Genomic DNA, 25646 nt, shown 5'->3' on the forward strand with positions numbered 1-25646 from the left:
GTACTTACAGCGCTTTTGAGTTAAGTAAACCGCCCCATGACTTGCCCCTTTCCTTTTTGTGAAGAGCTCGTCAAGTTTAGAGAAAAACTGCTCTGCGGGGTTAGTCGAATGGCTTTGTCCAGCAGAGGAAGCTTAGAGTTTTGAGTGAAGTGCAGATCACTAACCTCATCTTGGCTTAGTTGATTAGAGTCCATTATAAAATCCCACGGCACCGAGAAGCCAACAGCTACAGATGCGCATCTGTTCGTGGAGTTGTGAACAACTTGCAGAGTTGAGTGGCTGTCCAGTTTAGCAGCTTAATGCCCATCGAGGCTTGCAATGTTGTGCAATGTGGGGCGACCAATGGGTGCCTAAGTCATGGGGCTGGGTTGAGTTGAGTTGTGGCGGGCCCCATATATATTTTTTATTCCCTTATTCACCAGTTCCTAGATGTCCATGTTCTGCTTGAAGTTGGACCGTAGACAGAACGCACAGCTGTCTTGCTTCGATCTCTTGCTTGAAAACGAGTCTTGACCGTCTTTATTATTATTGTTATTTTTTCAGCAGACTTATCTAGCTCTTTCTGTCATACCCCCCCAATAACTCCCCATAACTTGTCTTCAAGCAAACAACTCCCCTCTGCTGAGAGAGTCTGCTTGTTAATACCAGACATATCATTTCTATCTTTTCCCTGAGCATCGTTATCTGCCTAAGCTTTGTCACTACAGGTCTCAGTTAACAGACCTGCGATTCTCACGCATCCGTCTTCTATTTATTTCAGTGATACGAGAGCACTACGCACAAAGAAGCGGCCTGTTCTGGGATCATTTGGAGACAAACTGCTCAAAATGCCAGCAGGCTCAATTACAGACCTGCAACAGAAACTGTTCAAGCGCATAGGCGTCGATTCACACCAACAGAAACAACCTGGAGGAGCGGCAATCCATCGACATTATGGCTCATCCCACTCCCTCACACGCAAGGAAAATCGTAGGCTTCAAAGGACGCAGAAAAAATCCCAGAGGCACTCTAGCCATCCTTCGAAGCCCGTGATGAAAAGAAAAGAGGGTAATTCTGCATCTCGTCCCAGGCAAAACTTGTCTCCAGTGCCTCGGGTTTTGGCATCTCAGTTCTCAGACGTGGACCAGGTAGACGACATTTTATCAGATGCTGACGAGGGTAGCGATTCGGAATATAGCACTGAAGAAGTGGAGAAGTGGGAGGACTCGTCCGGTGAAAATTCAGCAGATACAACTCCCAATACGAGGAATCGAGGAGGCTTATCAAAGATACACCTTGAGAAGTTAGCCCAGGATGATGCCGAAATTGAAGATTTCGAGAGGAAGCTTGGTATCAAAAAGGGTCGTCGATCTCTACCACAAGCGTTTAAGGAGGATGGCTTGGAGGAACTAATTGGCGAGACGGGTGAGGATATTGCCGGCAGTGAAGATGATATGAAGAAACGAAAATCTGTCTACGATGACTGGTTATCTTCAAAGAGGAGAAAGACAGAGTCCAGACCTGTTTCAAAACCCGTTTCAGACTCTCTTTCTAGGGTCAGGTCTGCTCCGACGCGGGATATGACTGAAAGCGTTTCACCGGAGGCATCTGATATAGATGAATCTGGTATAGATGAAGACGACGCCACTATTGGACTTGATTCCGACCAAGAAGCATTTGAAAGTTACAAACAACCGCAAAGAGAGAATCCTTACATCGCACCTACCAACGGAGCAGTGGCGGCAAAGTATGTTCCATTAGCACGACGCCATGAAAATACAGAATCAGAGAAACATGCCCAGCCTCGGCTACAACGACAAGTTCGAGGCCTGATCAATCGATTGACGGACGCCAACCTTATATGGATTGTGCAATCTGTCGAAGAGTTATACCAATCCAATGCCCGCGCGGAAGTCACTGATATTCTCACTGATGCTATCTTGTCACAGTTGCGCAAACAAGAAAGTCTGCCGGACCAATTCTTCGTCTTGATCGGCGGGTTCTCTGCCGCAGTTTACAAAATTACGGGTTCCAGCTTTGGATCACATCTCGTGCGAAATATAGTGAAGGAGTTTGGTGAATATTATGGCCAAGCCGCAGACCATGATAGCAGTCAGCAAGCGTTGAAAAAGGAACCTTCCAACTTCCTGACTTTTCTTACGCAGCTCTACGTCTTCGAAGTCGTCAGTTGCAAAATTGTATTCGACTACATGGAAATTTTGTTAGACAACCTGTCCGAACTGAACGTTGAACTGCTACTCAGGGTCTGTCGAATGGCTGGAAGGCTATTACGAAGAGATGACCCTCAAGCGCTCAAGCATGTTTCTACCGTTTTAAGCTCTGCTGTGAACAGCGTTGGATATACGAACGTCTCAGCACGCACAAAGTTCATGATTGAAACAATCCAGGACTTGAAGAATAACAAGCCGAGTGCTAAAGGAACGGACTCTACCATAGTGTCCGAGCATGTTCTTCGGATGAAAAAACGCCTTGGAGAACTGAAGTCACAGTCAAGACGGCTGGATGGTCTAGCGCCAATGGGTATTGGACTTAAAGATACTGAAAGCGTCGACAAGCATGGAAAATGGTGGCTAGTTGGTGCCAGTGTTCCGACCTACCGTGATGCGGAAGAAAGAGCGCGAATGATCTCCAAGGAAGTAAACCGTGGTCTTGAAGATGCAGCGGACGATGAGGACATGGATTTTGTTCTGCCAGATTATCCAAGCAAGGCAAAGGCACAAGGTCTCCATACAGGTGCCCAGATTGCCATATTTACAGCCATTATGTCGGGGCTTAACTACGAACATGGTCATCGCCAATTTGTGGGTTTGAAATTGAAAAAGGATGATCAGCTTGAAATAGCCAGAGTTTTGGTGCAATGTGTTGGAAGCGAACCAGATTACAATGAATACTATGCCTTGGTGGGGGGGCAAGCTTGTGTGAACAGCCGAATACGATTCGCATTTCAAGATCGTCTTTGGAAAATATTTCGAAACTTAGGCGAATCCCTATTCGGCGAAGGTTCAGAGGAAGCTGAAGAGACTTCTGAAGGGGAAAGACTCAAAAACGAAAGCCGGCTGGGCAACATTGCTCAATTCTACGCATCACTTGTGGCTACAGGTGCCCTTGGCATCAGCATCCTCAAACCCATTGACCTCCCGGAACTAAATGTATGGGCCTCGTTATTTGTGGAGTTGTTTCTTCTAAGTCTCTTACGGCAATGCAGAGGGAAAGAGACCAGTGAAGATCTGAAGGTGAAGCGTATCTTCGGCCCTGCCAGCGAGCTGCCTGCTCTGGCAGCCAATCTCCACTGGTTTTTGAGGAAAAAAGTCCGCAAGTCCAAGTATATTGGGAACAAGGAGACCAAGGCGATGCAACGGGTGAGAACAAAAGCACAAGCCGCTATCCAAGGGTCAGACGGGGATAAGCAATAATGTACTCTATATTATTCAGGTAAAGGATCATTTTGACGTCAGATGATGAACGAATTTTTAGAATTCAAGGATTATGGTCTAGCCCACGAGGCGGTTCGACAGTTAATATTTCGAGTAATAAAGGCTGGCCATTGAGTACTGCGGTACACGCTAACTCCGGTTTGGCGTAATTCGTGAATTTTGATCCAATTGTTATCTTCTGCAGAATGACGTCCTAGCACAAGCATCTCGATTTATAAAACTTTAGAAGGTTAAATCCGAAAGAAATGCCTAGTAGCTAGGTAAGTCAGGCGCACAGACACTTGTACGTAAAAGATGGTTCTGCTGTTTGTGTCAGGGGGGTTCTTTTCCTGGTAGAATCCTGCCAGCAGACTTTGCTTCACCCTTCCCAGGCTGCAAAGTTACCGAATACTTAGGTATAACATTCATTGACTTTTGTGTATCAGGAAACTCAGTATTAGTACATTGATATCGTTTGTCTCTGGTTTCTCGGACTTTGATGTTGGCGCGGCTAAGGTCGCCTCAAGGCGGAATTGTACGGCTCGTGGCTCGGCATTTGGTCCTGAGGCATTATTCATTTTTAGTAAGGACAACCGACTCAGAGCCTCCTCATTGGTCAGCCCTCGCCCCGTGGATTATGTGGAGGTACTCCGGACACCTCACCTTTGTGCCTACAGGTACGTGGTAGGCGAAACCATGCCCACCTGGGGAGGTAGCAGTTACCTAGCCCAACGTTTTGAGGGAAGCGCCGGGTCCCAAGAAAAATTACCAGCTGTTCCGGCGCCACCCTGCCGTTTTACCGCAAAGCCTCGCAGGAGCTCTCCGACGACGCTCCTGTGTCTCAAAACCTCAACCTTCCCTCTCGTCGCCATCGCCTCTCATCCGGCACCCATTGACTAACCATAATTTGCATATCGGTGCCTCAAGATGCTCACTAGCCGTCTTGTATCCAGGGTCGCGGTCAGGCCGTCGTCCTGGCAGCATTCCTCGTAAGTTGTCTGATCTTGGAGCTTCCACTTGGGATGCGTCATCCATGGTCGTCCCTAGGAATCGTTGCAATCAATTCAGCCCTCTAACCACCGTGTCTTCTCAGGTTGCCAACCGTCATCTCGTCTCCAGGATTGTCACGATGGACCCGTGGCTACGCCTCTTCCTCAGGTCTGCGAATACCATTTTGGCGAGCCATTTCCGAACATGGCGTGTGTCTAGAGCTAACTATTTTTCAGAGGAGAAGGACCTCGTTATCATCGGCGGTGGTGTCGCTGGGTACGTTGCCGCTATCAAAGCAGGTCAAGAGGGCATGAAGGTAAGATCATCGATGCTGAACCTACTGATAGCTATTCTGTGAATTAACAAAAGACGATTCTTTAGGTTGCCTGTATTGAAAAGCGTGGCACCCTTGGTGGTACCTGTCTCAATGTAGGATGCATTCCCTCGAAATCGCTCTTGAACAACTCGCATTTGTACCACCAGATTTTGCACGACACGAAGAACCGTGGAATAGAGGTTGGCGACGTCAAACTGAATCTTGCCAACTTCATGAAGGCCAAAGACACCGCCGTTACCGGCCTCACCAAGGGTGTTGAGTTCCTTCTGAAGAAGAATGGTGTCGAGTACATCAAAGGTGCAGGCTCATTTGTCAACGAAAATGATATCAAGGTTGCCCTTAATGATGGTGGCGAGACAACTGTGCGAGGCAAGAACATTCTCATTGCCACCGGTTCTGAAGCAACCCCCTTTCCCGGTCTTGAAATCGACGAGAAGCGTGTCATTACCAGCACGGGTGCCATTTCTCTGGAAAAAATTCCTGAGACCATGGTTGTCATTGGCGGCGGCATTATTGGTCTTGAGATGGCTTCAGTGTGGTCACGGCTAGGTACCAAGGTCACCGTCGTCGAGTTTTTGAGCCAGATCGGAGGTCCTGGTATGGATACGGAAATTGCGAAGTCAACCCAGAAGCTTTTGAAGAAGCAAGGAATGGACTTTAAGCTGAACACCAAGGTCGTCAGCGGTGACAAATCTGGTGATAAGGTTACCCTGGATGTTGACGCTGCCAAGGGTGGCAAGCCTGAAACTGTAGGTTGAACCCGTTGCCTTTATCAGCTCTGTCTCCGCCCTCTTCTTCGTTCCCTCTTTCCTTGGCCTTTTTGATATACTGTTCTATAATAGTACCACTGCTAATCCTGCTTGCAGCTCAGTGCAGATGTTGTTTTAGTTGCCATTGGCCGCCGTCCGTACACGCAGGGTTTGGGCCTGGAGAACATTGGCATGGAGCTTGATGAACGAGGTCGCGTAATTATCGACTCTGAATACCGAACGAAGATCCCGCATATCCGCTGTGTTGGCGACGTTACTTTTGGTCCAATGCTCGCTCATAAGGCAGAGGAAGAAGCTGTAGCTGTCGTCGAGTATATCAAGAAGGGATACGGACATGTCAACTATGGTTGTATCCCCTCTGTCATGTACACCTATCCCGAAGTTGCTTGGGTCGGCCAGAGCGAGCAAGAGCTGAAAAACCAGAAGATCCCTTACCGTGTCGGGACTTTCCCATTCAGCGCCAATTCTCGTGCCAAGACCAATTTAGACACCGATGGTCTCGTCAAAATGCTTGCAGATCCAGAGACGGACAGACTTCTAGGAGTTCACATCATCGGACCGAATGCCGGAGAGATGATTGCCGAGGGCACATTGGCCCTAGAATATGGTGCATCAACGGAGGATATTGCACGAACCTGCCATGCACACCCAACATTAGCGGAAGCTTTCAAGGAGGCCGCTATGGCCACTAGCTCAAAAGCCATTCACTTCTAAGGCGGCAAACGTTTCTGGAAATAGGAGTAGGCCGAGGCTCAGGAGTCATCAGCTCTCGATAGACTATGTCAAATATTGAGCGAGCGGGTTGGTGGTGGAAGCCTATGCGGAAATGATTCCGATCAGGAGCGACCGACGGTGGGGGGTTGAGCATAGTTTTTCCTACATCAGTCTTCCTTCTAGCATTTGGCTGTGGTACTTATTGTAGTTCCGGGTATTCTCATGGTAGATGGTGTAAAATAGTAATGAACCCTCTGTTAAAGGAGTTATAGCCTCTGCATAGCAAATGGCCATATTTTAATTTGACAGTATTGAAATCAGCTGCTACAGTGACTGCACATGCACCCTTAACTTCGCACCCTTTCAATTCTACGTATCTAAATGAAAAGCAGGTAAATGCGACGGTCAAACCAGCAATGTGATTCAAACGCTGGTGCGGTTTTGTGAATGGATCCAAATACCGAGGTGCTTGGGCTGCCTCTGTTGCTTTTCTATTGATCACTACTAAGTACCTACTTAGGTACACACTGATGCTCTACACAGCATCAGGTTGAAGAGTACAGGGGCGTAGTTCAGGACATATGCCAGTATGTCGCTCACAATATTTCGCAGAAGATGCCTCAGTGCTGGGAGAACCAGAGGCCGAAATCATTCCTAGTTCTAGTCAGAGTCCTTACGGCGTCTCAACTGCCCCTCTGTGCAGCACCTCTGTCCCCAATGAACGAGGATATGGTGTGTATGTAATTTTGGGTCTTTTAAAGGGCCTTTTAAACTCTCAACGTCTACTCCACAATGGGTTGCACCGGCCAGGTGGCAATGTCGTCTGGTGGTAAGATCAAGCCTGTACGGAGCACTTCTCCGTTCTTCGTACCAGATGTACTCCGCAGACACACGTGCACCTCTTGAAGTTCAGTGCCGCTTGCGCACCGAACCCCTGCCATGGCCTCCCTGATTGACGACCCAATCTGTAAAACATGCGCAGCTACCTCTCAAGTGGGCTGCTTTCACGTTGCATCTAGCCGAGCCGAAGGGGCCGGTGGCCTTGCCAAACGAATTTTGTTAGCGGTCTGGTAGCTTTCAAGCATTCTCCGCCTTCTCCCTTGGACGTGGGACAGCCTATTCCACCTCACTCATGCCACGGAAAAGACAAGAAACGTGGTGAATACAACATCCACAGACGGCCAACAAAATCGTATGAAGCACAAAAAACCCCGACGATATTGATTCAGCCTTTCAATTGCTGGGATTTTGAGGGGAATACCGGCAAATCGCTCTCAGGATCCCGAGTCTATCGTCTCATGCCTATCAAAACTTGGGAGGTTGGCGCGTGCGACTGATGGTTCTTCGTGGTAGATTAGCACTACCCCGACAAGACACGATTGACGGCACATCTTGCACTCAACCCGTTTACTACAGAGTAGACAGCCCCCAATCGATATTCCTGGTTCAGACATCCACGAATCAAATCTGATGAACTCGAACTCAACGCTTGCCGGGGTTCGGGCATACCCTTACATGTCTAGGAATGAGATTGAAAGTCGCATAGCAGGCGGTCAAAAAATCGTCATCTTCAATCAATATGTCCTCAAAGTCGACCCATGGCTGCCTTACCATCCGGGTGGTGAGAAAGCTTTACTGCATATGGTAGGCAAAGATGCTACAGATGAAATCCAAGCGTAGGTGATTTCACACCCTTGACAGTTTTCTCAACGTTTCAAAGGTGAACCTTTCCTGCTAACTGGGTTTGCCTCTTCCTTACACGCCAGTCTTCATTCCAAGGCCGCCCAAGAACAAATGATGCGGTATCGAATCGGCAAGATTGATGGTTTTTGGACCAATTTCCGACCACCGATCCAGGGGGGTGCGTTTCGCTCATCTTTGGACGCCAACAATGTTGATTGTGAAGAGCTGCATAATAGAAAAATGCTAGCCTCAAGCACTCCCATCTCTAGATCGCCATCCCCCGTATTTGATGTTGATCATGACGGTTTGAGAAGACGAGGCCACGACGAAGATCACCCCACAAGAACAGCGTCAATATCCTCGCAGTCAAGTGTGGAACCTGATACTACTGGAATGTCGTATCTAGACGCTCTTACAAGAGAGCAGGTTAGTCTAGACATCGACAAGTACCCGGGTGTTGATCTTGTCACCCAGCACGAAATAGCAGCGAAATACAAAAGGCTGCATCAGGCTATTATGGATGAAGGCCTTTACGAATGCAGTCGGACCGCATATGTCTTTGAATGCTGCCGATATGTTGGATTATTCGCCGCTATGTTCATATCTCTCAGTTATAGGCAATATGTGCTGGGTGCGGTGTTCTTAGGCCTCGCTTGGCATCAACTTGTCTTCCTGGCTCACGACGCGGGGCATATGGGGATCACACACGACTACCAAATCGACACTGCTATTGGGATATTCGTCGCTGATTTTATCGGCGGCCTGTCCCTTGGCTGGTGGAAGAGGAACCACAATGTTCATCACATCGTTACGAATGCCCCAGAGCATGACCCCGACATTGAACACATACCCCTCTTCGCCGTGACACATCGTTTACTGGGAAGCTTGCGATCGACGTACTACGATCGGGTTATGGAGTACGATGCCGTTGCCAAATTTATGTTGAGGATTCAAGCCTGGACATACTATCCTCTACTTGCGTTGGGACGATTCAATCTCTACCGGTTGTCGTGGGACTATCTAATTGCTCGTAGGGGCCCAAGGCGTGGCCCTGGAGCCTGGCACTGGTACTTGGAGATTGCGGGGCAATTTTTTTTCTGGGCTTGGTTTGGTTATGGCATTTTGTACAAGATGCTCCCTGATGGCTGGACGCGGTTTATGTTTGTCATGGTTAGCCACGTTACTTCTTCGCCGCTCCATGTGCAAATTGTGCTCTCCCATTTTGCCATGAGCACTTCAGACCTGGGACCACAGGAGTCCTTCGCACAGCGCATGCTTCGTACCACGATGGATGTAGATTGCCCCCCCTGGCTCGACTTCATACACGGAGGGTTACAGTTTCAGGCAATCCACCATCTTTTCCCCCGGGTGCCTCGACATAACCTTCGCAAGGCACAAAGGCTGGTGGTAGAGTTTTGCCGAGACGTTGGCATTCCCTATGCCCTGTATGGGTTTTCCGATGGAAACAAGGCTGTCATTGGTCGACTTTCAGAGGTTTCCCGACAGGCTGCTATTCTGGCAAAATGCCAACAGACTGTAGCGAGGAATGGCGGTGTTTTTGGACACCATGACTGATGCAGGAGAAATTCGAAGACTTTTGGAAGATATTTTTCATGGATCAGGTGTGCTTTTACACATATATTCTTTCCTATGAGCCTCCGTTGGAGGAAAAAGCCAAGCCGAGGAGGCAAAGTTCCTTTTCGATATGTGCGAGTCTCTGATTGGAATACTGTCAATTACTGCTATTAAGGCGATGAAGCAGGCATTATTTTTAAAACTTAATGATGAAGAAGAAAACGGTTAGGCATATAATATATCTATATCCAAGTTGAAAACGCAGTGTTCGAGTGTGTGTCTTGTATCAAGTTTCTAGGCGTGGGATGTTCTCGTCCACCTTGGAAAAAAAGTGGTAATACTCCGCGTTTGGAACTTTGTCCATACAAACACCTGGCACTTGATATTATATCATCTATCTTGTGGCCTTTTGCCGCATTTTCCCGGATGCATGCTTAACCTTCAACGCACAAGACACGGATTAACTACCTACTTAAGTAGGTATCTGGTGGTGGCCAGCTGACATGACGCCACACCCAGGCAACATCTCCACAGTGCCACAGTGCCACAATGCCATCCGGCCTTCATATTCTCGAGCATCCTTCACTCCTGTTTCAATGTCGTCAATTGTTGCTCTGTAAACTGGTCGTCAGAGACCACCAACCTAAGGACATATCATCAATACACACCTCCGTCTGCACTCATCAAGCGGTCTCGTCCCTTGTTACTTACTGTCTCGTCCTCTCGGGATCGTGGCACTCTAAAGGCAGCTCTCGGGGTAGCGGCCATTTCGCCTGTCAACCGACATAACACTGCATAATCTTTGTGCACCTATGGCCAGGCGGATAATTTCCTTCGCAAACCACCTGACGCAGTTGAAAAGCATGATCTAGTGACCATGGATACCAACATTCAACGCGCCCTGAACGACAAACTATACGACAAGCGCAAGGTCGGAGCACTTGAGTATGTGTCCTTTTTCTCATCGCCTTTCCTTGACCTTCTCTTCACCTTTTTAAAGCATGCGGGTACATGTTAAGTCGAACAACGAGCGCCTCATCTGATATTGTGTTGGACAGGTTAGAGAAAGTCATACGAGACCTTGTCGCGGCCAAGGACTATCAACGAGTACACGATATTCTCGAGCAATTGTGCAATGACTATGCCTACGCAGATCACCAGCCTCATGCTCGAAATGGGGGACTTATCGGCCTCGCTGCGGCGGCGATTGCTCTTGGCCCTGTAAGTACCAATGGCGTCGTGTGGTTGACACCTTAAAGCGTTGAGTCGTGTCGTAACCTTCTGTGCAATACTACCCCCTTTTTTCAAGGAAACAAATCTTGTTTAGAGTTCATCCTTCGTTGCTGTGTTACCTTCACTACAAGCAGATGTTTGTCCGCCGTCTTGGTGCCCATGCCTCTCCAACGATTCATGTCATCCAACCGCTGACTGGAACCCGTTAGGACCTCCCACGGTATCTTTCTAGGATAGTTCCGCCGGTGCTTGCCTGCTTCACTGACCAAGATGCCCGTGTAAGATACTACGCCTGTGAGGCAATGTATAACATTGCCAAAGTCGCAAAGGGTGAGATTTTGGTCTATTTTAATAGCATATTTGATCAACTCTGTCGGGTATGGTCTTCTCCTTTTCAGCCCCTGGGTTCTACATGCTCAAAGTTGTGCTGGTTACTAAGATAAAAATAGCTTGGGGCCGACTCCGAACTATCGGTAAAGAATGGCGCTGAATTGCTGGACCGGCTTGTTAAAGATATTGTTTCCGAATCGGCTGCTTCATATGTATCGGTACTTGAGGCACCGCCAAGGTTCGACGGCGATGACAAGGCCATCGTAGAGGACCAGCAAGTAACTCTACCTACTGCATTCTCGCTGTCAAGATTTATCCCGTTGCTGAAGGAGAGAATATGGGTCATAAACCCCTTCACTCGACAATTTCTCGTTGGCTGGATAACCCTGTTGGATTCTATTCCTGACCTTGAACTCGTCACGTATCTTCCTGACTTTCTTGGGGGTCTTCTCAAATTTCTTGGAGATCAGAATACAGATGTGCAAACTGCAACGCAGTCTTGTCTTGACAAATTTATTAATGAGATCAAACGAATCTCGCGGGTGAAGAAAGGAATTGTTGAGAGCAAAAAGTCGAGAGAGGGGGGCAAGCGAAAACGTCAAGAGTCCATGGATACAGAAAGTCTTCGGCCAGACCTCGAAGAAGGGGACGAGATCGAATCCGATGCCTTCGACGACGATGAGGAAGATAGCGCTGAGGAAGATTGGATTCCAGGGCAAGATGTTGAAATCAACTACAAAAACATATTAGAGATCCTTACGGCTACTTTGGATTCTCCACTAGGTTTGCTATATTTCCGTCTTCAAAGTGCTAGTTGACAGTGGTCAGTTCTAACTACAAGTAGAAGAAGACTGTCTGTTGGAATCTCTTAGATGGATTGTGGAATTTCTCGACATATGCCCAGAGGAAGTGTTGCCCTTCACCCCGAAGATCCTCGCTCACATGCTTCCTGCTATGGCTAGCAGCAAAGAGACCATTCACCAAGCTGCTACCCGAGTAAATACCTGTCTCATGGATTATGTAGTCTCAATCTCTGACGACTCAGGACTAAGCTACCAAGGCATTTCAGCCGGCCAAAGTCAACAAGCACCGCTGACATTAGCTGTCGATCGACCTGATGATTCCCATAGCAATCGGATATCTTTATCGAGCATTCGTGAGCAGGGTACGCAGAGTCCTGGTCATGGTCTGGGCCGATCGGCTTCTGTATCCGGTGGGTTGTCTGCCAACTCACCCCAGACTGACCTCGATTATGCTGCTGCTGTCAACTCCCTCACTCTTTTATTTCTAAATGACCATGAAGCAACAAGGGTTGCTGCATTGACATGGCTTATTATGCTTCACAGAAAGGCGCCTAGAAAAGTTCTAGCATTTAACGATGGGACATTTCCCGCGTTGCTCAAAACCCTTTCTGACCCATCCGACGCGGTTGTCACAAAAGACTTACAGCTGCTATCGCAAATATCCAGAAATAGCGAAGATGACTACTTTGCAAACTTCATGGTCAATTTACTGCAGCTATTTTCTACCGATCGCAAACTTCTAGAAACCAGGGGCAACTTAATTATCCGGCAACTATGCATCAGCCTCAGCCCTGAGCGAATATATCGCACCCTAGCTGATTGCATAGAGAAGGAAGAGGATGTTGAATTTGCTAGTATCATGGTGCAAAATCTCAACAATAATCTTATTACGGCTCCGCAACTTGCAGAAGTACGGAAACGTTTACGAAATCTGGAAACCAAAGACGGACAAACATTGTTTGTAGCTTTATTTCGCTCCTGGTGTTACAATGCTGTTGCCACATTTTCTCTGTGCTTGCTTGCACAAGCTTACGAGCAGGCTTACAATTTGCTTCAAGTATTGTATGTAATCTGCTCTGTCACATTCCACTGTCGACCATTATAATGCTAACACGGAGGTAGTGGTGAATTAGACATGACGGTAAATCTTCTTATCCAGGTCGATAAGCTAGTGCAACTCATTGAATCTCCCGTCTTCACGTGTGAGCAACCATAGGAACCCCATGCCCTGACCAGCCAATTAATTTGCTTACGCCAACGTCAGATTTGAGGCTGCAACTGCTGGAACCGGAGAAATATCCATACCTATACAAATGCATGTACGGGATCCTGATGTTGTTGCCACAATCATCAGCCTTTGCGGCCCTCAAAAATAGACTCAACAGCGTCAGCTCAATTGGGTACTTGACTGTGGCACCTCGGAGGTAAGGAGGCAATTCGGAGAATGACAATATCCTCTCGACACCCACCCCAGTTGCTTTATATGCGACTTGTGAAATACTGATTCCACTTCCAGTGCGGCAACGCCATCCGGCAGCTCCAACTACGACCGGCCAAATCGGCTGAAAGGTCGAGACGACGGCGGCATCAGGTGGGTCGAGCTTCTGGAAAAGTTTCGCAGCGTGCAGGACCGAGCAAGACGAGTGCAGCGGCACAATCTGGAAGGAGAAGACATCGCCACGACAAGCCTAGGCGAGCTTCGTATGGCAGATGGACCACTGGACTTGAAGAACAGCAATCGAGCACCCGCTCCGGTGATTTCCCCGGCGGCATCAAAAGAACTTGCTCCAACACCTCCAGTCAAGAAATCTGGCTTGGGGAGACAATTTGGAAGATTGGGCGGCGCAGTTTCGGGCAAGAGCAAGAGAAGTTAGTAGACTTTGTGAGAGTGTTTGCTCATTAGTTCTCTAAGAGGGCAATGATAGATACTCAAATTGCACTAAAAGGATGCTTCATCATGGACGCCGCTTGGCCGGGCTTGCTTGTTCCACTAAGCTTTCGAATGCTTGGTCTCTACGAGAGGTGAATCCTCTCAGCTTTTGCCGAAGTGTGTCAACTTCATCCCTAGCTTTGTCTGTATCGCTTGGCAGCCCTTGAAAAACCATCAACTGCGCATCTAGATCCTTTTTATGGGACAATACAGCCAAAAACTGCTCTTCTTCCTCGGTCACGAGCTGAATAGTTGGATCGAAGCCCTTTCCGCTCGGTATGCAGGTTGCTATGCGCTCTTGTGTATCTGATAAATGTGCAATAAAGGCCTTGGTTTTCCGCTGTAGGTCCAAGTTTTGCTTGGCTAGTTCTGGAGGCAAGTTGTAATTCTGGCTCTGCGCAGTAGCAAGCCAGTCTGTAGTCTTCTTCGCTTCACGGTAAAGAAAACTTCTCCAAAAATCTGCCCTCAAACTCGCCTGCGAGGTTTCAAACAAAGTCGTTTGTAGAGCAATCAGTTGATTGCTAAGATCCTCTAGCTTTGGAAGGCTGATTCCATGTTGTACGGCTGCGTCCCCCATAGCGTCGAGAGCAACTTTGCCATCCTGGTCGAGGTGAGCGGAAATAGCCGATAAAATTTGTTCACGAATGCCGGAGGTCATTCTAGAACGGGGCGGGTCATCTGCCAAATCTTCGAAATATCCATCAATGTGACTGCCCTCTCCCTGGGCAATTTTTTCCGCGCTGGCTAGTAAATGACGACTGTCGTCAGCGCGCTCACTGATGCTGACCACTGCGAGCAAGGCCTTGAGCGTTGAGGGATTGCGTTCAAATCTGGGCAGAGTGTAGCTATCAGGAAACTTGGAGGCAAGCCAGGAATCTACGTAAGACCAGTCCTTGGCAGTTGAGGCGGCGATGCGAGCCATGGACGGAGAAAAGATGGCCGCAGAACCATCGTGCGCTGTGGGGGCTTTTGCTGACAGGACCATCGTTGTTGATGTTGATGTTGCTCTTATTCTTCCGGCCTACATAAGCAGGCAAGCGTGGTTGCAATAGGTGCTAGATAATGATCAAGCTATTTGATCTTCACGGCGTCAAAGTTTGGCCTTCCCCCCTGCCCCCCCTCCTTTGAGTGTCCAGTTTCTATGTCTGAGTTAGCAGCTGGGACTCGGACAAGAACATTAGCGGTTTCCAACCGTCGGTAAGTGATAAAAACTTGTGGCGACCAGACTCAGTTAACCCAAGCACGTAGAAGCTTGCCGTTTGATGCTTGAGTCCAGCTGATGCGAAATGTGGGAGGTCCAAAGCTCGAGGGCACTATGAAGTATTTTGGTCCGGGTTGCCTGTCTTCTTAACTTGGGTGGTGGCTGTCACATCGACGTTGTCCGTGTCTTTCGTCTAAAGTCTCGTCGCCAACTTTAAGCAACGTGGTTTCCATGGAGTACTGAGAAGTACTCCGCGGTTCGCCTGTGTGTCGGCACCTGGTACACACACCTTGGCGCCTGGACTTGTGGGTCACAACATTGAGTGCAGGCGGTTGCGGCTCCCGCCCCAAACACTCGAACTGCCTTGTCTTGGTGCAAGTGCCACGTTTGAAGACGTCGTTGGCGGGTGTCTAGTGGCCACCTGGCACTTACGACTTCTCATACTTTTCAATATCCCTTGAATGTTCTCTCCTACTCTGGACAAACTTACGAAGCGTCGCCAATCATAAAATACCGATACTCACCAGCTATCCTTTACAAATCCAGTCTTATTGTTTTTGCAATATCAGGCCTTCTTGCCTCGCCGCCAGCCACGGCCGACCGGTCGCTCGCCTCCTCGAGATTAACATTGATATGGGTTTGACCATCTTCTCTAGCCCCAGCCTCTAGAAAGAGTAGATACAAACCATCATACAAGTACATACGAAAGGGCCTGCCCTCGTTGCTGGTATTAGAACCTAGCCGTCCGTCTCCGGTTTGATCTTGTCCAAATAACCCTCCCGCATCTCGTCTCTGCGCCTCAACAATGCGATTGGACTTCTCCAACCTTGCTGTCACAGCAAGCTTGCTTGCATCTGCCACAAACTTGGTCGCCCAGGACATACCCGTCGACCTGCCCGTGTCGACACTATTAACATCAGCGCAATCGCATCTCGCCAGGGGTGAAACCAGCGAGGCTCTTGCCTACTACGATGCTGCCATCGCCAAAGACCCATCGAATTACATCACTCTATTCAAGCGTGCCACCACCTATCTCTCACTTGGCCGCTCTAACCAAGCCAGTGAGGACTTTGGCAGGGTCTTGGAGCTCAAGCCAGGATTTGAAGGCGCGCATATCCAACTAGCCAAAATAAAGGCCAAGGTTGCCGACTGGGAAGGCGCCCGATCAGAATACATGGCAGCAAAGAGAAGTGATGAATCAACGGAGCTTGTCGAATTGGCAGAGGCCCAGGGGGCCGCAGACCTAGCAGAGGCGGCGGAGCGGGATAAGAATTGGGAAGAATGTATCAGTCATGCCGGCGTAGCTATCCTTGTTGCCTCCAGAGCGCCATCTCTACGTGAGCGGCGTTCACGATGCAGGTTTCAGCGTGGGGAAATTGAAGAAGGGATGGGTGATCTGCATCACGTCCTCCAGCTCCGGCCAGGCAACACTGATCCGCACATTCTCATATCTGCAACAACTGTCTATGCACTCGCAGATTTTGACAACGCCATTGCACAAGCCAAGAAATGCCTGCACTCTGATCCTGACTCTAAAATTTGCCAAACGTTACATAGGCAAGAGAGACGTCTTCAAAAAGCATTTCAAAAGGTCGAGAGCCAGCTCAATCGAGGCCAGACTACTTTAGCCGGGCGGTCTTTAGTAGGGTCTGCAGACGAACCAGGCCTGCTTCCAAGCATCCGTGAGCAAATAGACAATCTCCGACGAGATGGTTGGATTCCAATGCAAGCCAGGACAAAATTATATGACAGGGTGGTCGAAATGCTGTGTCAGGCATATTCGGAGGTAAGCCTGGTAGCCCAGTATTTATGTATCTTTCTTTCTTTCTGAGTTTTTTTTTTTTTTTTCTGACTCGATGATTTCCAAATTTTTGTCTTCCCCTGTCCTCTCGGTATCCCTCATACAGTTATCTTTCAGCATCTTGAAACTTCGTTTTTAGTCGGCCACGGCGTGAACTGACCTTTTTTTCACCAGTCAAACCATAAGGATGCCTCTAAATACTGCGAGGAAGCAATCGAGCTGGACCCCGAGTCATTCTGGGGCCTCATATACAAGGGCAAGTCGCTCCTCAAGCGTGAAGAATACGATGCAGCTATTCAGACACTCGAGAAAGCTGCAGAGATACGACCGGACAAGAGTGATAAGGTGCATCCCATCTTGCAAAAGGCGCAAATTGCTCTAAAGCGAAGCAAGACGAAGGATTATTACAAGATACTAGGTGTGGCAAATGACGCTGATGAAAGACAAATTAAAGCAGCATATCGTAAAGCATCTAAGCAGTATCACCCAGACAAAGCTGAAAAGCAAGGTTTCACTAAGGAGGAAGCACAAAAGAAAATGGGTTCTATTAACGAGGCATACGAGGTCCTCATCAACCCCGAATTACGTGCCCGATTTGATCAAGGGGATGATCCCAACTCACAAGAGAGAGGTAGTCCGTTCCAAGGAAGTCCATTTGGTGGGGGGCACCCCTTCATGTTTCATCAACAAGATGGGGGCGGTGCAAACTTCAAATTCCACTTTCCTGGGGGAGGTGGTGGTCCATTTGGGTTTTAATAAATCACGGCACATACTCAGAAATCATGTAGTATCTAAATTGTTGATATATGAAACAGGCCGTTTATCTGTAATACACACCCTATCTGCTTCTGTCGGGTAGCATTTTGGGCAGCTGTTGAACCCCTTGCAACTTATTTCGCAAGTCGTCCTTGAATTACTAGCATCCAGAGTAAATGTAATTTACTACAGGGCATTCGTGGTATTATTCTGTGTACCACAAATGTCAGACTGATTGACATTGAAAAAAAGCAGGCCATGTGACATCGCCAAAGTCCTAAACATGCGAGATGAACAAGACCCAGGTAAAAGCCACCATCACAACAATAAGGACATTATGGTATGATCAATCAGGTAATAAATAACATTACAAATCCTTTAGGATTCGCGTCAAATGTCTGTGGACATTCATAGTAGTTCCTATGATCCGACATGCCTATCTAGATATCCAGTTTTATCATCAATGCTTGGTCAAGCCATCAGTTCTAGTTAGTATGATACTGCCCATTCCCAGAGAATCCTAAGAGCTAAATCCATCGCATTTTGTATACACAATTTCCAGTAGCTACAGTATGGAGCATTGGATGCAGAGCGTCTGTTGTCTGAAGCAAAGAATCTCTGTAGACGTCAGAGTTCAAGGTCCCAAGCCAACGAAAAGCGGGAAGAAAAAGGCTGAAGTAAAACAAAGGACAGCAAGCCTCTACCTCCGATGCGCCAAAAGAGCCCACGACGAAAAATGCGCACTTTATTGCTTCGATCGACAGGTGGCCATCAAGGCGTTATAAGACTCCAGTCGACGATACTTCTACCCTTGCGCCCCTTACGATGAATCGTTGCGCTTGATGAAATAGGCCCTGCAATACTAGTTAGCAATTTCAATAGTTCGAGGTAGCCGACCTGTTATCTGTAGAAATCTTACTTGGAGAATTCGTATGCCGACCAGCAAATAGCGGTGCTAGGCATAGTGGTGACTACTCTAGGACGCACACCCTTGAAGAAGCCACGAAATCCTTCTCTTTGGTAAAGGAGCTGACATCCGCCTAGAAATCCATTCACATTTCGAACTTGAGGGTCCGATGATGTACCCCGAGTTTGCAAGATTGTCTTAATCACATCCATTGGTGTGGTCAAGCCAGCCGCAAAGCCTCCAGCAACCGCTCCAGCCAGGCAATGCGTAAAAGGGTCGTAATTTTTTTCGGGATTCATGGCCGTCGAGATCGATTCGTAAGCCAGAAACTGCAATGCAGTAAACGGGACTGTCATAGACAATGTCGTAGGATATGAAATGTAAAACGCTCCAATGCCTTCGTTTCGGTACACATACTTGGCGCAATCGATCATGGACCGGTACATTTTGCTGGAGTTTTGGATTTGCATTCGTTGTTTAATGACTGTGGCTGAATTAGAGATTGTTTTCCAACGACGAGAAATAAATCATCAGCAAGCTAACGCCGACCGTACCATCAAATGGGTTCATAAAGGCATCGCTAGCAATAGTGGCGGCAGCTCCGCTGGTAGCTGTTTCATACATTGGTCAGTTATGCGGGTATTTCACGATTTCAAGCCAGGGCATGCAGTCTGATACAGAAGGTTCACAGTCCGTATCGTAGAATACGACTTACCAGCGGCGAGGGGGTGGTGCACACCGGCCTGGTTCCCGCCCATGGCATGTTTGACAGCCTCGTACGTAGCAAAGTACACAGCATGTGCAGGGCCTACATGCATCTGTTTAGCCAATTGCAAAAGGTAATGTGTTTGGAAGCATGGCTATCTTACCAGCTCCAACAATGACACTAGACATCCCACGCCACAAGCTGAAGAATCCCTCCCCCGATGCTATCTGATAGGTGTTGCGGAGAACACCAGAATAAGCTGTCGTAGTGCTAGGACTGAGGACTTGCATTCGCGTCTAATTTGGACATTGTTAGTATATGTAAGTAGCTCCGATAGGCGGTCGTCGCGCCGGGAATGGCGGCACGTCGGCTCTGGACAAGTAGGGTTGGAGGCAGGTTGGCTGGTCCTACTTTGATTGCATCAATGGGATACATGACAGTATGCTCCTAAATATCAATTCTCAGCATCGTTCAACTGGTCAAGAGTATGCAGTGTTCGGCAGAGCCTGTTCGGTTGTTATAGCAGGCAAATGGGGATCGGACGTACGGCGATGCCGGCAAACGCGCCTGCTGCCATATTCTGCAACAGGGAGAAGTTAGGCGGAAGGGATTCATAGCTTGTCAAGTGAATAATATAATCAGCACATCAACTCCGCTTTTGAGGGTTCAGAAGGAGGGGGGAGGGTTTCAAGTACTCGTAATCATCGCCTGGCTCGGCACTTGGCTGGGCCATTTCGGCCACAGCTTCAGAAGCTCTGCCGAAGGCTTTAGAGTCCAGGGCAGCCAGATTGGCAGCGGGAGTGCCGAGGCAGTCGGCTGATGTCAAGACAGAAAACAGTCGATGGAAAGTTGAGAGGTTCGGGATGCGCAGAGACGAATGCTGAGTAGGAGCTGCACTGATGTGTGATTGCGATGTGGTGGTGCAACGTCCGGAGTTGGGATGAAGTGTCAACGGCTGAAGCACAATGGCCGGGCTAGTCTCGAGGGAATTGAATGCAATAGTAATGTTTGAAATATAATAGTCCGGAAAATGAGTCAAGCAAGCGACTGTCAATGGGCAGTCGATGGATGGGGTGAGGATGAACTTGGCCAAAGAGTCGGACAACAATCGAGACGAAACGGTGTCTAGCAGGTCTGGGCGAGGCTAACTGGTAAAAATTTCCGCGATGGTTGCTCCGTTCACGGCCTCGGAGTCCGGCGCAAACCCAAGTGGCCATCGTTCAGAACCACCCATTGCTCAGTACTTCGTACGGAGTACGGAGTACAAGGTACTCTAGGACCCAGCCACTGAAAGGGGACCACTAGCCGTGCTAGAGCGTCGACTGGTCCATGCATGCACCTCACCAGACCAGTACCATTTCCAGGGTCCAGGCCGTCGTCCGCTGACATCCGCTCGGCATATTTATTACCAAAACGGCTGCCAGACAGGTCCTCCTTCGCATTGAAATGTTGATTGAATATAGTAACGCATCAGAGGTGCGTCAGCACTGGAGCACTCCGCTAGCTGATATGCTACGTATGATTCCTAGCCTAGATCCTTGCCCTCTCTGGTTTGGAACTAGCTAGCACCAAAGACTTCGTTCGAACTGGCAGCATATCGCCGGGGTTCTTGGCCTCGGCTTTAGTCTAGACACACTCCGAGCCCCCTGACAAGTAGGAGCTCGCTACCTGTGGGAGGCCATAGTCTGCAATCGTCACCACATTAATTTTGTACATATACGGAGCAGAATTGAGAAATTAGCCATCCACGATATATTATTCAGTTTCGCCATGAAATGCTATCATGTCGAAAAATTAACTGCTGGGAAGTTAAGGTCTTAATGATGTACGCTTGTAGCATGGCGAAGTCTGGTCTCTGCCTTTGTTGTATCAAATTCTTGATCCCGTCTTCAGGACCTGAACTATGGAGATAGGCATCCATTGAATCATATCCCGGCGCACTGTCTCGTCTTTGCTTCGTAAAAGACTAGCAGTTGACTACTAATTGGCAGCAGCAGATGGTAATAGAGACCCGGGGTTTAGTAACTTGCCTCTTGGCGCACTCGGCTCGGCTGCGTTGTACTCACATCCGAGCCAGCCTTGTATCATTCAGCCGTCCGTCATCTAACCTCGCCTATACGTCAGTGGTAGTATTACCCCGTCGTGGCCATCATTTGTCATGTCTCTTCCACTTGATATTAAGTGTGCACAGGAAAAGGTCTTTTGGTTGACCACCTGTCTACCTAGGTAGGTTTACATAGTCAAGGGCAAAGCTAGTCGTCAACCCTCGTACCATACTTTCATACCTTTCGCGAGCAAGACTCGTCGCTGCTCACGTGTGAAATCAGTCCTCCGGCCATATTGCCCATGTAACAAAAAGACACATCTTAAACCACGCCACCTCGTCGACGATGTTGTGCCTGGCGCAGTTGATATATGAGCCCAAGCACACCACCTTCTCCTAGCTCTCCGTGTTGTGTTGAGCTATTTTCTCGGCTAAGGCCCTTATCTGGAGATGTTTCCCAGGTTGATTCTCCTAGGATACCGCCTTCATCGTAAACATCATCCTCGTCATCTACACTTTGTCTGTCCGCTCCGTAGCCTGCACCTTCTTCTACAATCTGATTTTCTCCATGATAAGCACCTCTAGCCTGGCGAGTCCGGTGCCAACTTCTCGCACCCAACGATGGCGCCGTTGGCTGATTATGCGGGTCCAACAACACAGATGCCATGGGAGATAGTTGCGGAACGGTGGGCACCATTGCTCTTTTGTGTGGCATCGCGCTGGTCCCACGAGCCCGATTCCGCGCCAAGTCTGTCCGCGAAATGTGTGATTTATGCATATCTGCCGCGAGAGACGGAGAGTTAAGACTAGGGAAGGCTGGCGGCGGGTAAAATTGCCCCCGAGGCCCAGGTGGCATATGACCAGGGATGCCCGTCTTGGGATTAATAACATAGTTGTCCAGGAACCCGTAGTATGACGCTGCCATCTTCCCGTGTTTAGTAGAATAATAGTCATCTCGAAGATCAGGGCCGGCTGCCTGTGTCTGAGTTTGTCTCATTCCTTTCTTAAAATCGAAGACAGCAAAAGAGCACACATAGCCCAAGCCATCTACATGAATCGTGAACTCACGAAAGAAGTCAACCACCTGTTCCGCGCACTTCGGAAGAGAGAAGAACAGGAGCATTGGGGTTGTGATGATGCCCAAAACCTCTTCCAAGAATATAACGACTTTCATCTTGTATAACTCCGAGAATTCCTGCTTGACCTCGAAGCTATGCAGACGTCCTTGCCAGTGGTCTGGCATATAATGCGTATATTCGATAACATTTCGTAGTGCATACTCGGGATTAAATACAGTGGTCTCTTCCGATATCATGCCTCGGGTCATAGCCCATATGGCCCCAAAAACACCAAGATAGAATAGGACTGGCCTATCCTGTGTTATTTCAAATCCGAGAAAAAGCTCAGAGTCGAGGAGAGTGCCAACGGCTAGCACAGCTGTTATAGCCCCGGACATAAATGAGATGCTTCGAGCAATTTCTTCTGTCATTCGCTTGGGGAACTGTTCAATGTACCGGGTTGCAAATGGAAAAGACATATGGAGCCTTTCATAGAAGATATGAGGTAGCTCATTGAACTCCCTAAACTTCCACTCCGCAAGAGCCGTGTACTTCCGGGCGGCTGCTAGTTTCGGGTCTTTCTGATATTCCTGCAGCCGTGATCAATTAGCTTTTGCATAACGAAATAAAGGCTGAGCTGTGAGCTGTGTGACTCAGCAGCGATATCTTACATTATAATAGGTGAAAAAGTACACAATTACAACATATGCGAGTACTACTGGAGCAAAAATGAGGTTGAGAAACCCAGCAAAGTACAGGCGCTGTCGAAGCTTTTGACTAAGCAAGGAACGTCTGTCAGCGCGCAAAAATTCCTGCCTCACTTGGCCAAACTCGTTGAAAGCCATGTCGAGTATACAATAATGCAAGTACCATTCCATAGTTTTTGAAAAAAGCTGTCTGTCGCCTAGAAGGGGTACTGGGAGTGAGAGGTTGAGAACATCCTTGTTGATCATTGCGATAAGAAAATTCTCCTTTCTCATTAAGCGATTTGCTATGTCATGAGCGTCGAGTCTTTCCTTCGACTGACTCCCGATATAGCGGCGAAGATTACGCGGCATATTAGTGGCAGTCTTCGGGTTATCATCACGCAGGGACATGATTCGGGCAACGATATCTTGCCACGATACTGTTTGCATATCCTGCTCCGGAATTTCGAGCAGATAGACGAAGAAGTCTCGGACATATATCAGGCGACGGATCTCGAAGAAGTATTGGACCGATTTCCATATAAAGAAAAAGGAGTACATCCAGATGCCAAGGCTCCAGGAAGTCGACATATTTCGTGTGCACTGATCGACGACGACCTCACTCAACGACTTACTATGAGGCACTTTGCCATAGTCAACACATTGGGTGAGAAACGTCAGTAGAACGGCGACAAAAAGCGTCTCCCTACACCTTGTTAGTAAATGTCATGCATTTTTTCACCACTTACACTCACAGAAGCCACAGTGCATTCGAACACAGTATGCATAGTAGACCACCACCCTCATAGTAATCATATACATCCCGCATAAAGCTATCAAGGTTTGAGATATTGACCCATCTCCAAAGGGCTTTCTCCCTCCTCCCACCAGGAGCTAAGCCATTCATCAAAGACCTAGGCTGCTGTATACTGATGTCGCTCTGCTGGCTATTAGGGTGCATGTGCTGATGTACGGTTGTTGCCTGCCATTGTGCTTTTGGTTGTCTATCGAATTTTCCGGCGTGCAGGGGCGTCGTATCGTGATGTGTATGCGTGGACTGCAAGGTTCTTTTGGGCTCCTGCTCGTTGGACTCAACTAAAAGCGATGCCGGCACGTCATTCTCGACGTCCTCATCATGGTACGGCCATCGGGAAGTTGATGCAAACTTAGAAAATTGAGTTGATCCACCTCCAGCGATATTGTTCGACGTATCCAGCGCAGCATGCCTTCTTGCAGTAGCTGGAGTCTCGGCATCAATGTAGTTGAAGTTGTGATCTAGATTTTCCTCGACCAGCCTATGGCTCTCCCTGAGGTTCGCAACTTCCCCGCTGTGTGAGCTTGCACCTGCTTCACTTTGAATCGGACGGTCATGTCGAGACGGCGTCTCGTCCCGGTGAAATATATTGGATGCCATTATCGTGGCAAGGTTCTTTCGCAGAAAACGCAGAGCTTGCCAGGCTCCTGCACACTTGTTTGGTGGCACAGTTGTTCAGTCGCACCCGATCGACGTCATCTCCTGGCGATCTCCTGGCGTTTGGTCCCGAGCTTCACTGGGTAGGCTCCTGTTAGCAATCCCCTCAACACAAAAAGATTTCGAGGACTGTTAGCTATATTGAAACATTTCTACGTACCGGGTACGCATCCATCTATATGAACAAATGGCCGTAGGATGGACAGCCCGAGGTGACACGATTATTTCCTACTCCATAGATGTCAGGTGGTGGTTCCAGCAGTACTTTGTTGGCGGCTGCTCCACTCAAGTGCTAGTGTACCACCACATTCACTCGAGTATGTTGTAGGCTGCACGGGGCCCTCCCTGGCCCACCTCTGGGGAATGACCGGGTTTGACTGGGGCTGAAGCTATACTACTCTCCAAATGCCTTCTGATTACTCCGTATTAGTTGAATGGTACAGATACGCCAAGGCATCTGACTGAGTGCCTAGGTGCGACTAGTACCTCCCGGTCACTTGTTAAGGTGCTCAAATCACCTAGAGAAGGAAACCTAAGAAATGGAATATCAACATTACATCATGAGGTCTTCGCGCTCCAGGAAGACACTGTCGACATGCGGCCTCAGTTACGTTGTCCTACGTGCGTAATGCTGGCGCTAGCAAGGAGTGATTTTTACGTTGCTACACTTTGCAATCACAGGAATCACAGACTAGGGTCTGTGTCCTTGCGACTTTTGAAAATGGCTCATAGTCATTACACCTGTTGGCTTTGTCGAGGCACCTGACGCAAACTCTCAACATGTGACTGAGTCTCGAGCATGTCAACGTACTATTACGGTTCCTTCGCGCGCCAAAAGTTTTGCAGTGACAGTTATCATGCACAATAGCTACCGCAAAGCAGCGTATTGGATTTTTATTTAAACTATAAGACTTTCAAAACTGTCTGTGATAATGTAGGATTTGTCCTGTGTATATTGTGACCAGAACTAGAGTTTGCGTGCGAAGGTAGGTACAGGTACTCAAGTATGTACCTAGGGTAATTTTGAAGTAGCATCAATTGATCGGTAAAGCGCCGGAGATTGAATCCCCATGTATCTGTCACTACCCCCGCTTCACCGCCTTCCCATCCAGTGCAGACGTATCGGAACATGACGCATCATGGGTTTGAAAGGCCAGGTGGACGCCTACCTACTCAAGGTTCCCAGGGATCTACTAACTACTCGGTAGTTAGAGGTGGTACAACTTCTTGGCCTTTCT

General features: G+C 48.4%; 8 protein-coding genes across 8 annotated transcripts; 5 read left to right on the plus strand and 3 right to left on the minus strand.

Moving 5' to 3' along the window:
- Nucleotides 1-827: 827 nt before the first annotated feature.
- MAA_04491 (Armadillo-type fold domain containing protein) lies at nt 828-3413 on the plus strand (the record flags this gene model as incomplete). Its single annotated transcript, XM_007822587.1, has 1 exon — nt 828-3413. The coding sequence occupies one exon, from the start codon at nt 828-830 to the stop codon at nt 3411-3413; it is 2586 nt and encodes an 861-aa protein (XP_007820778.1).
- A 927-nt stretch (nt 3414-4340) lies between these two features.
- MAA_04490 (dihydrolipoyl dehydrogenase) lies at nt 4341-6224 on the plus strand (the record flags this gene model as incomplete). The annotated part of the gene is made up of 5 exons (XM_007822586.2): nt 4341-4402; nt 4507-4571; nt 4640-4719; nt 4785-5489; nt 5607-6224. The coding sequence occupies 5 exons, from the start codon at nt 4341-4343 to the stop codon at nt 6222-6224; spliced, it is 1530 nt and encodes a 509-aa protein (XP_007820777.2).
- A 1515-nt stretch (nt 6225-7739) lies between these two features.
- On the plus strand, nt 7740-9482 carry MAA_04489 (Fatty acid/sphingolipid desaturase; the record flags this gene model as incomplete). The annotated part of the gene is made up of 2 exons (XM_007822585.2): nt 7740-7900; nt 7991-9482. 2 exons carry the CDS (start codon nt 7740-7742, stop codon nt 9480-9482), a joined length of 1653 nt encoding a protein of 550 aa, XP_007820776.2.
- Nucleotides 9483-10359: 877 nt separating this feature from the next.
- On the plus strand, nt 10360-13722 carry MAA_04488 (Armadillo-type fold domain containing protein; the record flags this gene model as incomplete). The annotated part of the gene is made up of 8 exons (XM_007822584.2): nt 10360-10427; nt 10541-10703; nt 10925-11092; nt 11165-11828; nt 11887-12910; nt 12971-13050; nt 13113-13272; nt 13365-13722. The coding sequence occupies 8 exons, from the start codon at nt 10360-10362 to the stop codon at nt 13720-13722; spliced, it is 2685 nt and encodes an 894-aa protein (XP_007820775.2).
- An 81-nt stretch (nt 13723-13803) lies between these two features.
- MAA_04487 (uncharacterized protein) lies at nt 13804-14763 on the minus strand (the record flags this gene model as incomplete). Its single annotated transcript, XM_007822583.1, has 1 exon — nt 13804-14763. One exon carries the CDS (start codon nt 14761-14763, stop codon nt 13804-13806), a length of 960 nt encoding a protein of 319 aa, XP_007820774.1.
- Nucleotides 14764-15784: 1021 nt separating this feature from the next.
- On the plus strand, nt 15785-17536 carry MAA_04486 (heat shock protein, Hsp40, DnaJ; the record flags this gene model as incomplete). Its single annotated transcript, XM_007822582.1, has 2 exons — nt 15785-16765; nt 16955-17536. The coding sequence occupies 2 exons, from the start codon at nt 15785-15787 to the stop codon at nt 17534-17536; spliced, it is 1563 nt and encodes a 520-aa protein (XP_007820773.1).
- Nucleotides 17537-18356: 820 nt separating this feature from the next.
- MAA_04485 (Mitochondrial substrate carrier) lies at nt 18357-19726 on the minus strand (the record flags this gene model as incomplete). Its single annotated transcript, XM_007822581.2, has 7 exons — nt 18357-18390; nt 18456-18927; nt 18998-19054; nt 19159-19251; nt 19313-19445; nt 19561-19596; nt 19697-19726. The coding sequence occupies 7 exons, from the start codon at nt 19724-19726 to the stop codon at nt 18357-18359; spliced, it is 855 nt and encodes a 284-aa protein (XP_007820772.2).
- A 1789-nt stretch (nt 19727-21515) lies between these two features.
- Nucleotides 21516-24351, minus strand: MAA_04484 (Autophagy-related protein 9; the record flags this gene model as incomplete). The annotated part of the gene is made up of 3 exons (XM_007822580.2): nt 21516-22841; nt 22923-23643; nt 23693-24351. The coding sequence occupies 3 exons, from the start codon at nt 24349-24351 to the stop codon at nt 21516-21518; spliced, it is 2706 nt and encodes a 901-aa protein (XP_007820771.2).
- Between the last annotated feature and the right edge of the window lie 1295 nt (nt 24352-25646).

Source organism: Metarhizium robertsii (assembly GCF_000187425.2).
Source record: "Metarhizium robertsii ARSEF 23 chromosome Unknown MAA_Scf_1, whole genome shotgun sequence".
NCBI lineage: Eukaryota > Fungi > Ascomycota > Sordariomycetes > Hypocreales > Clavicipitaceae > Metarhizium > Metarhizium robertsii.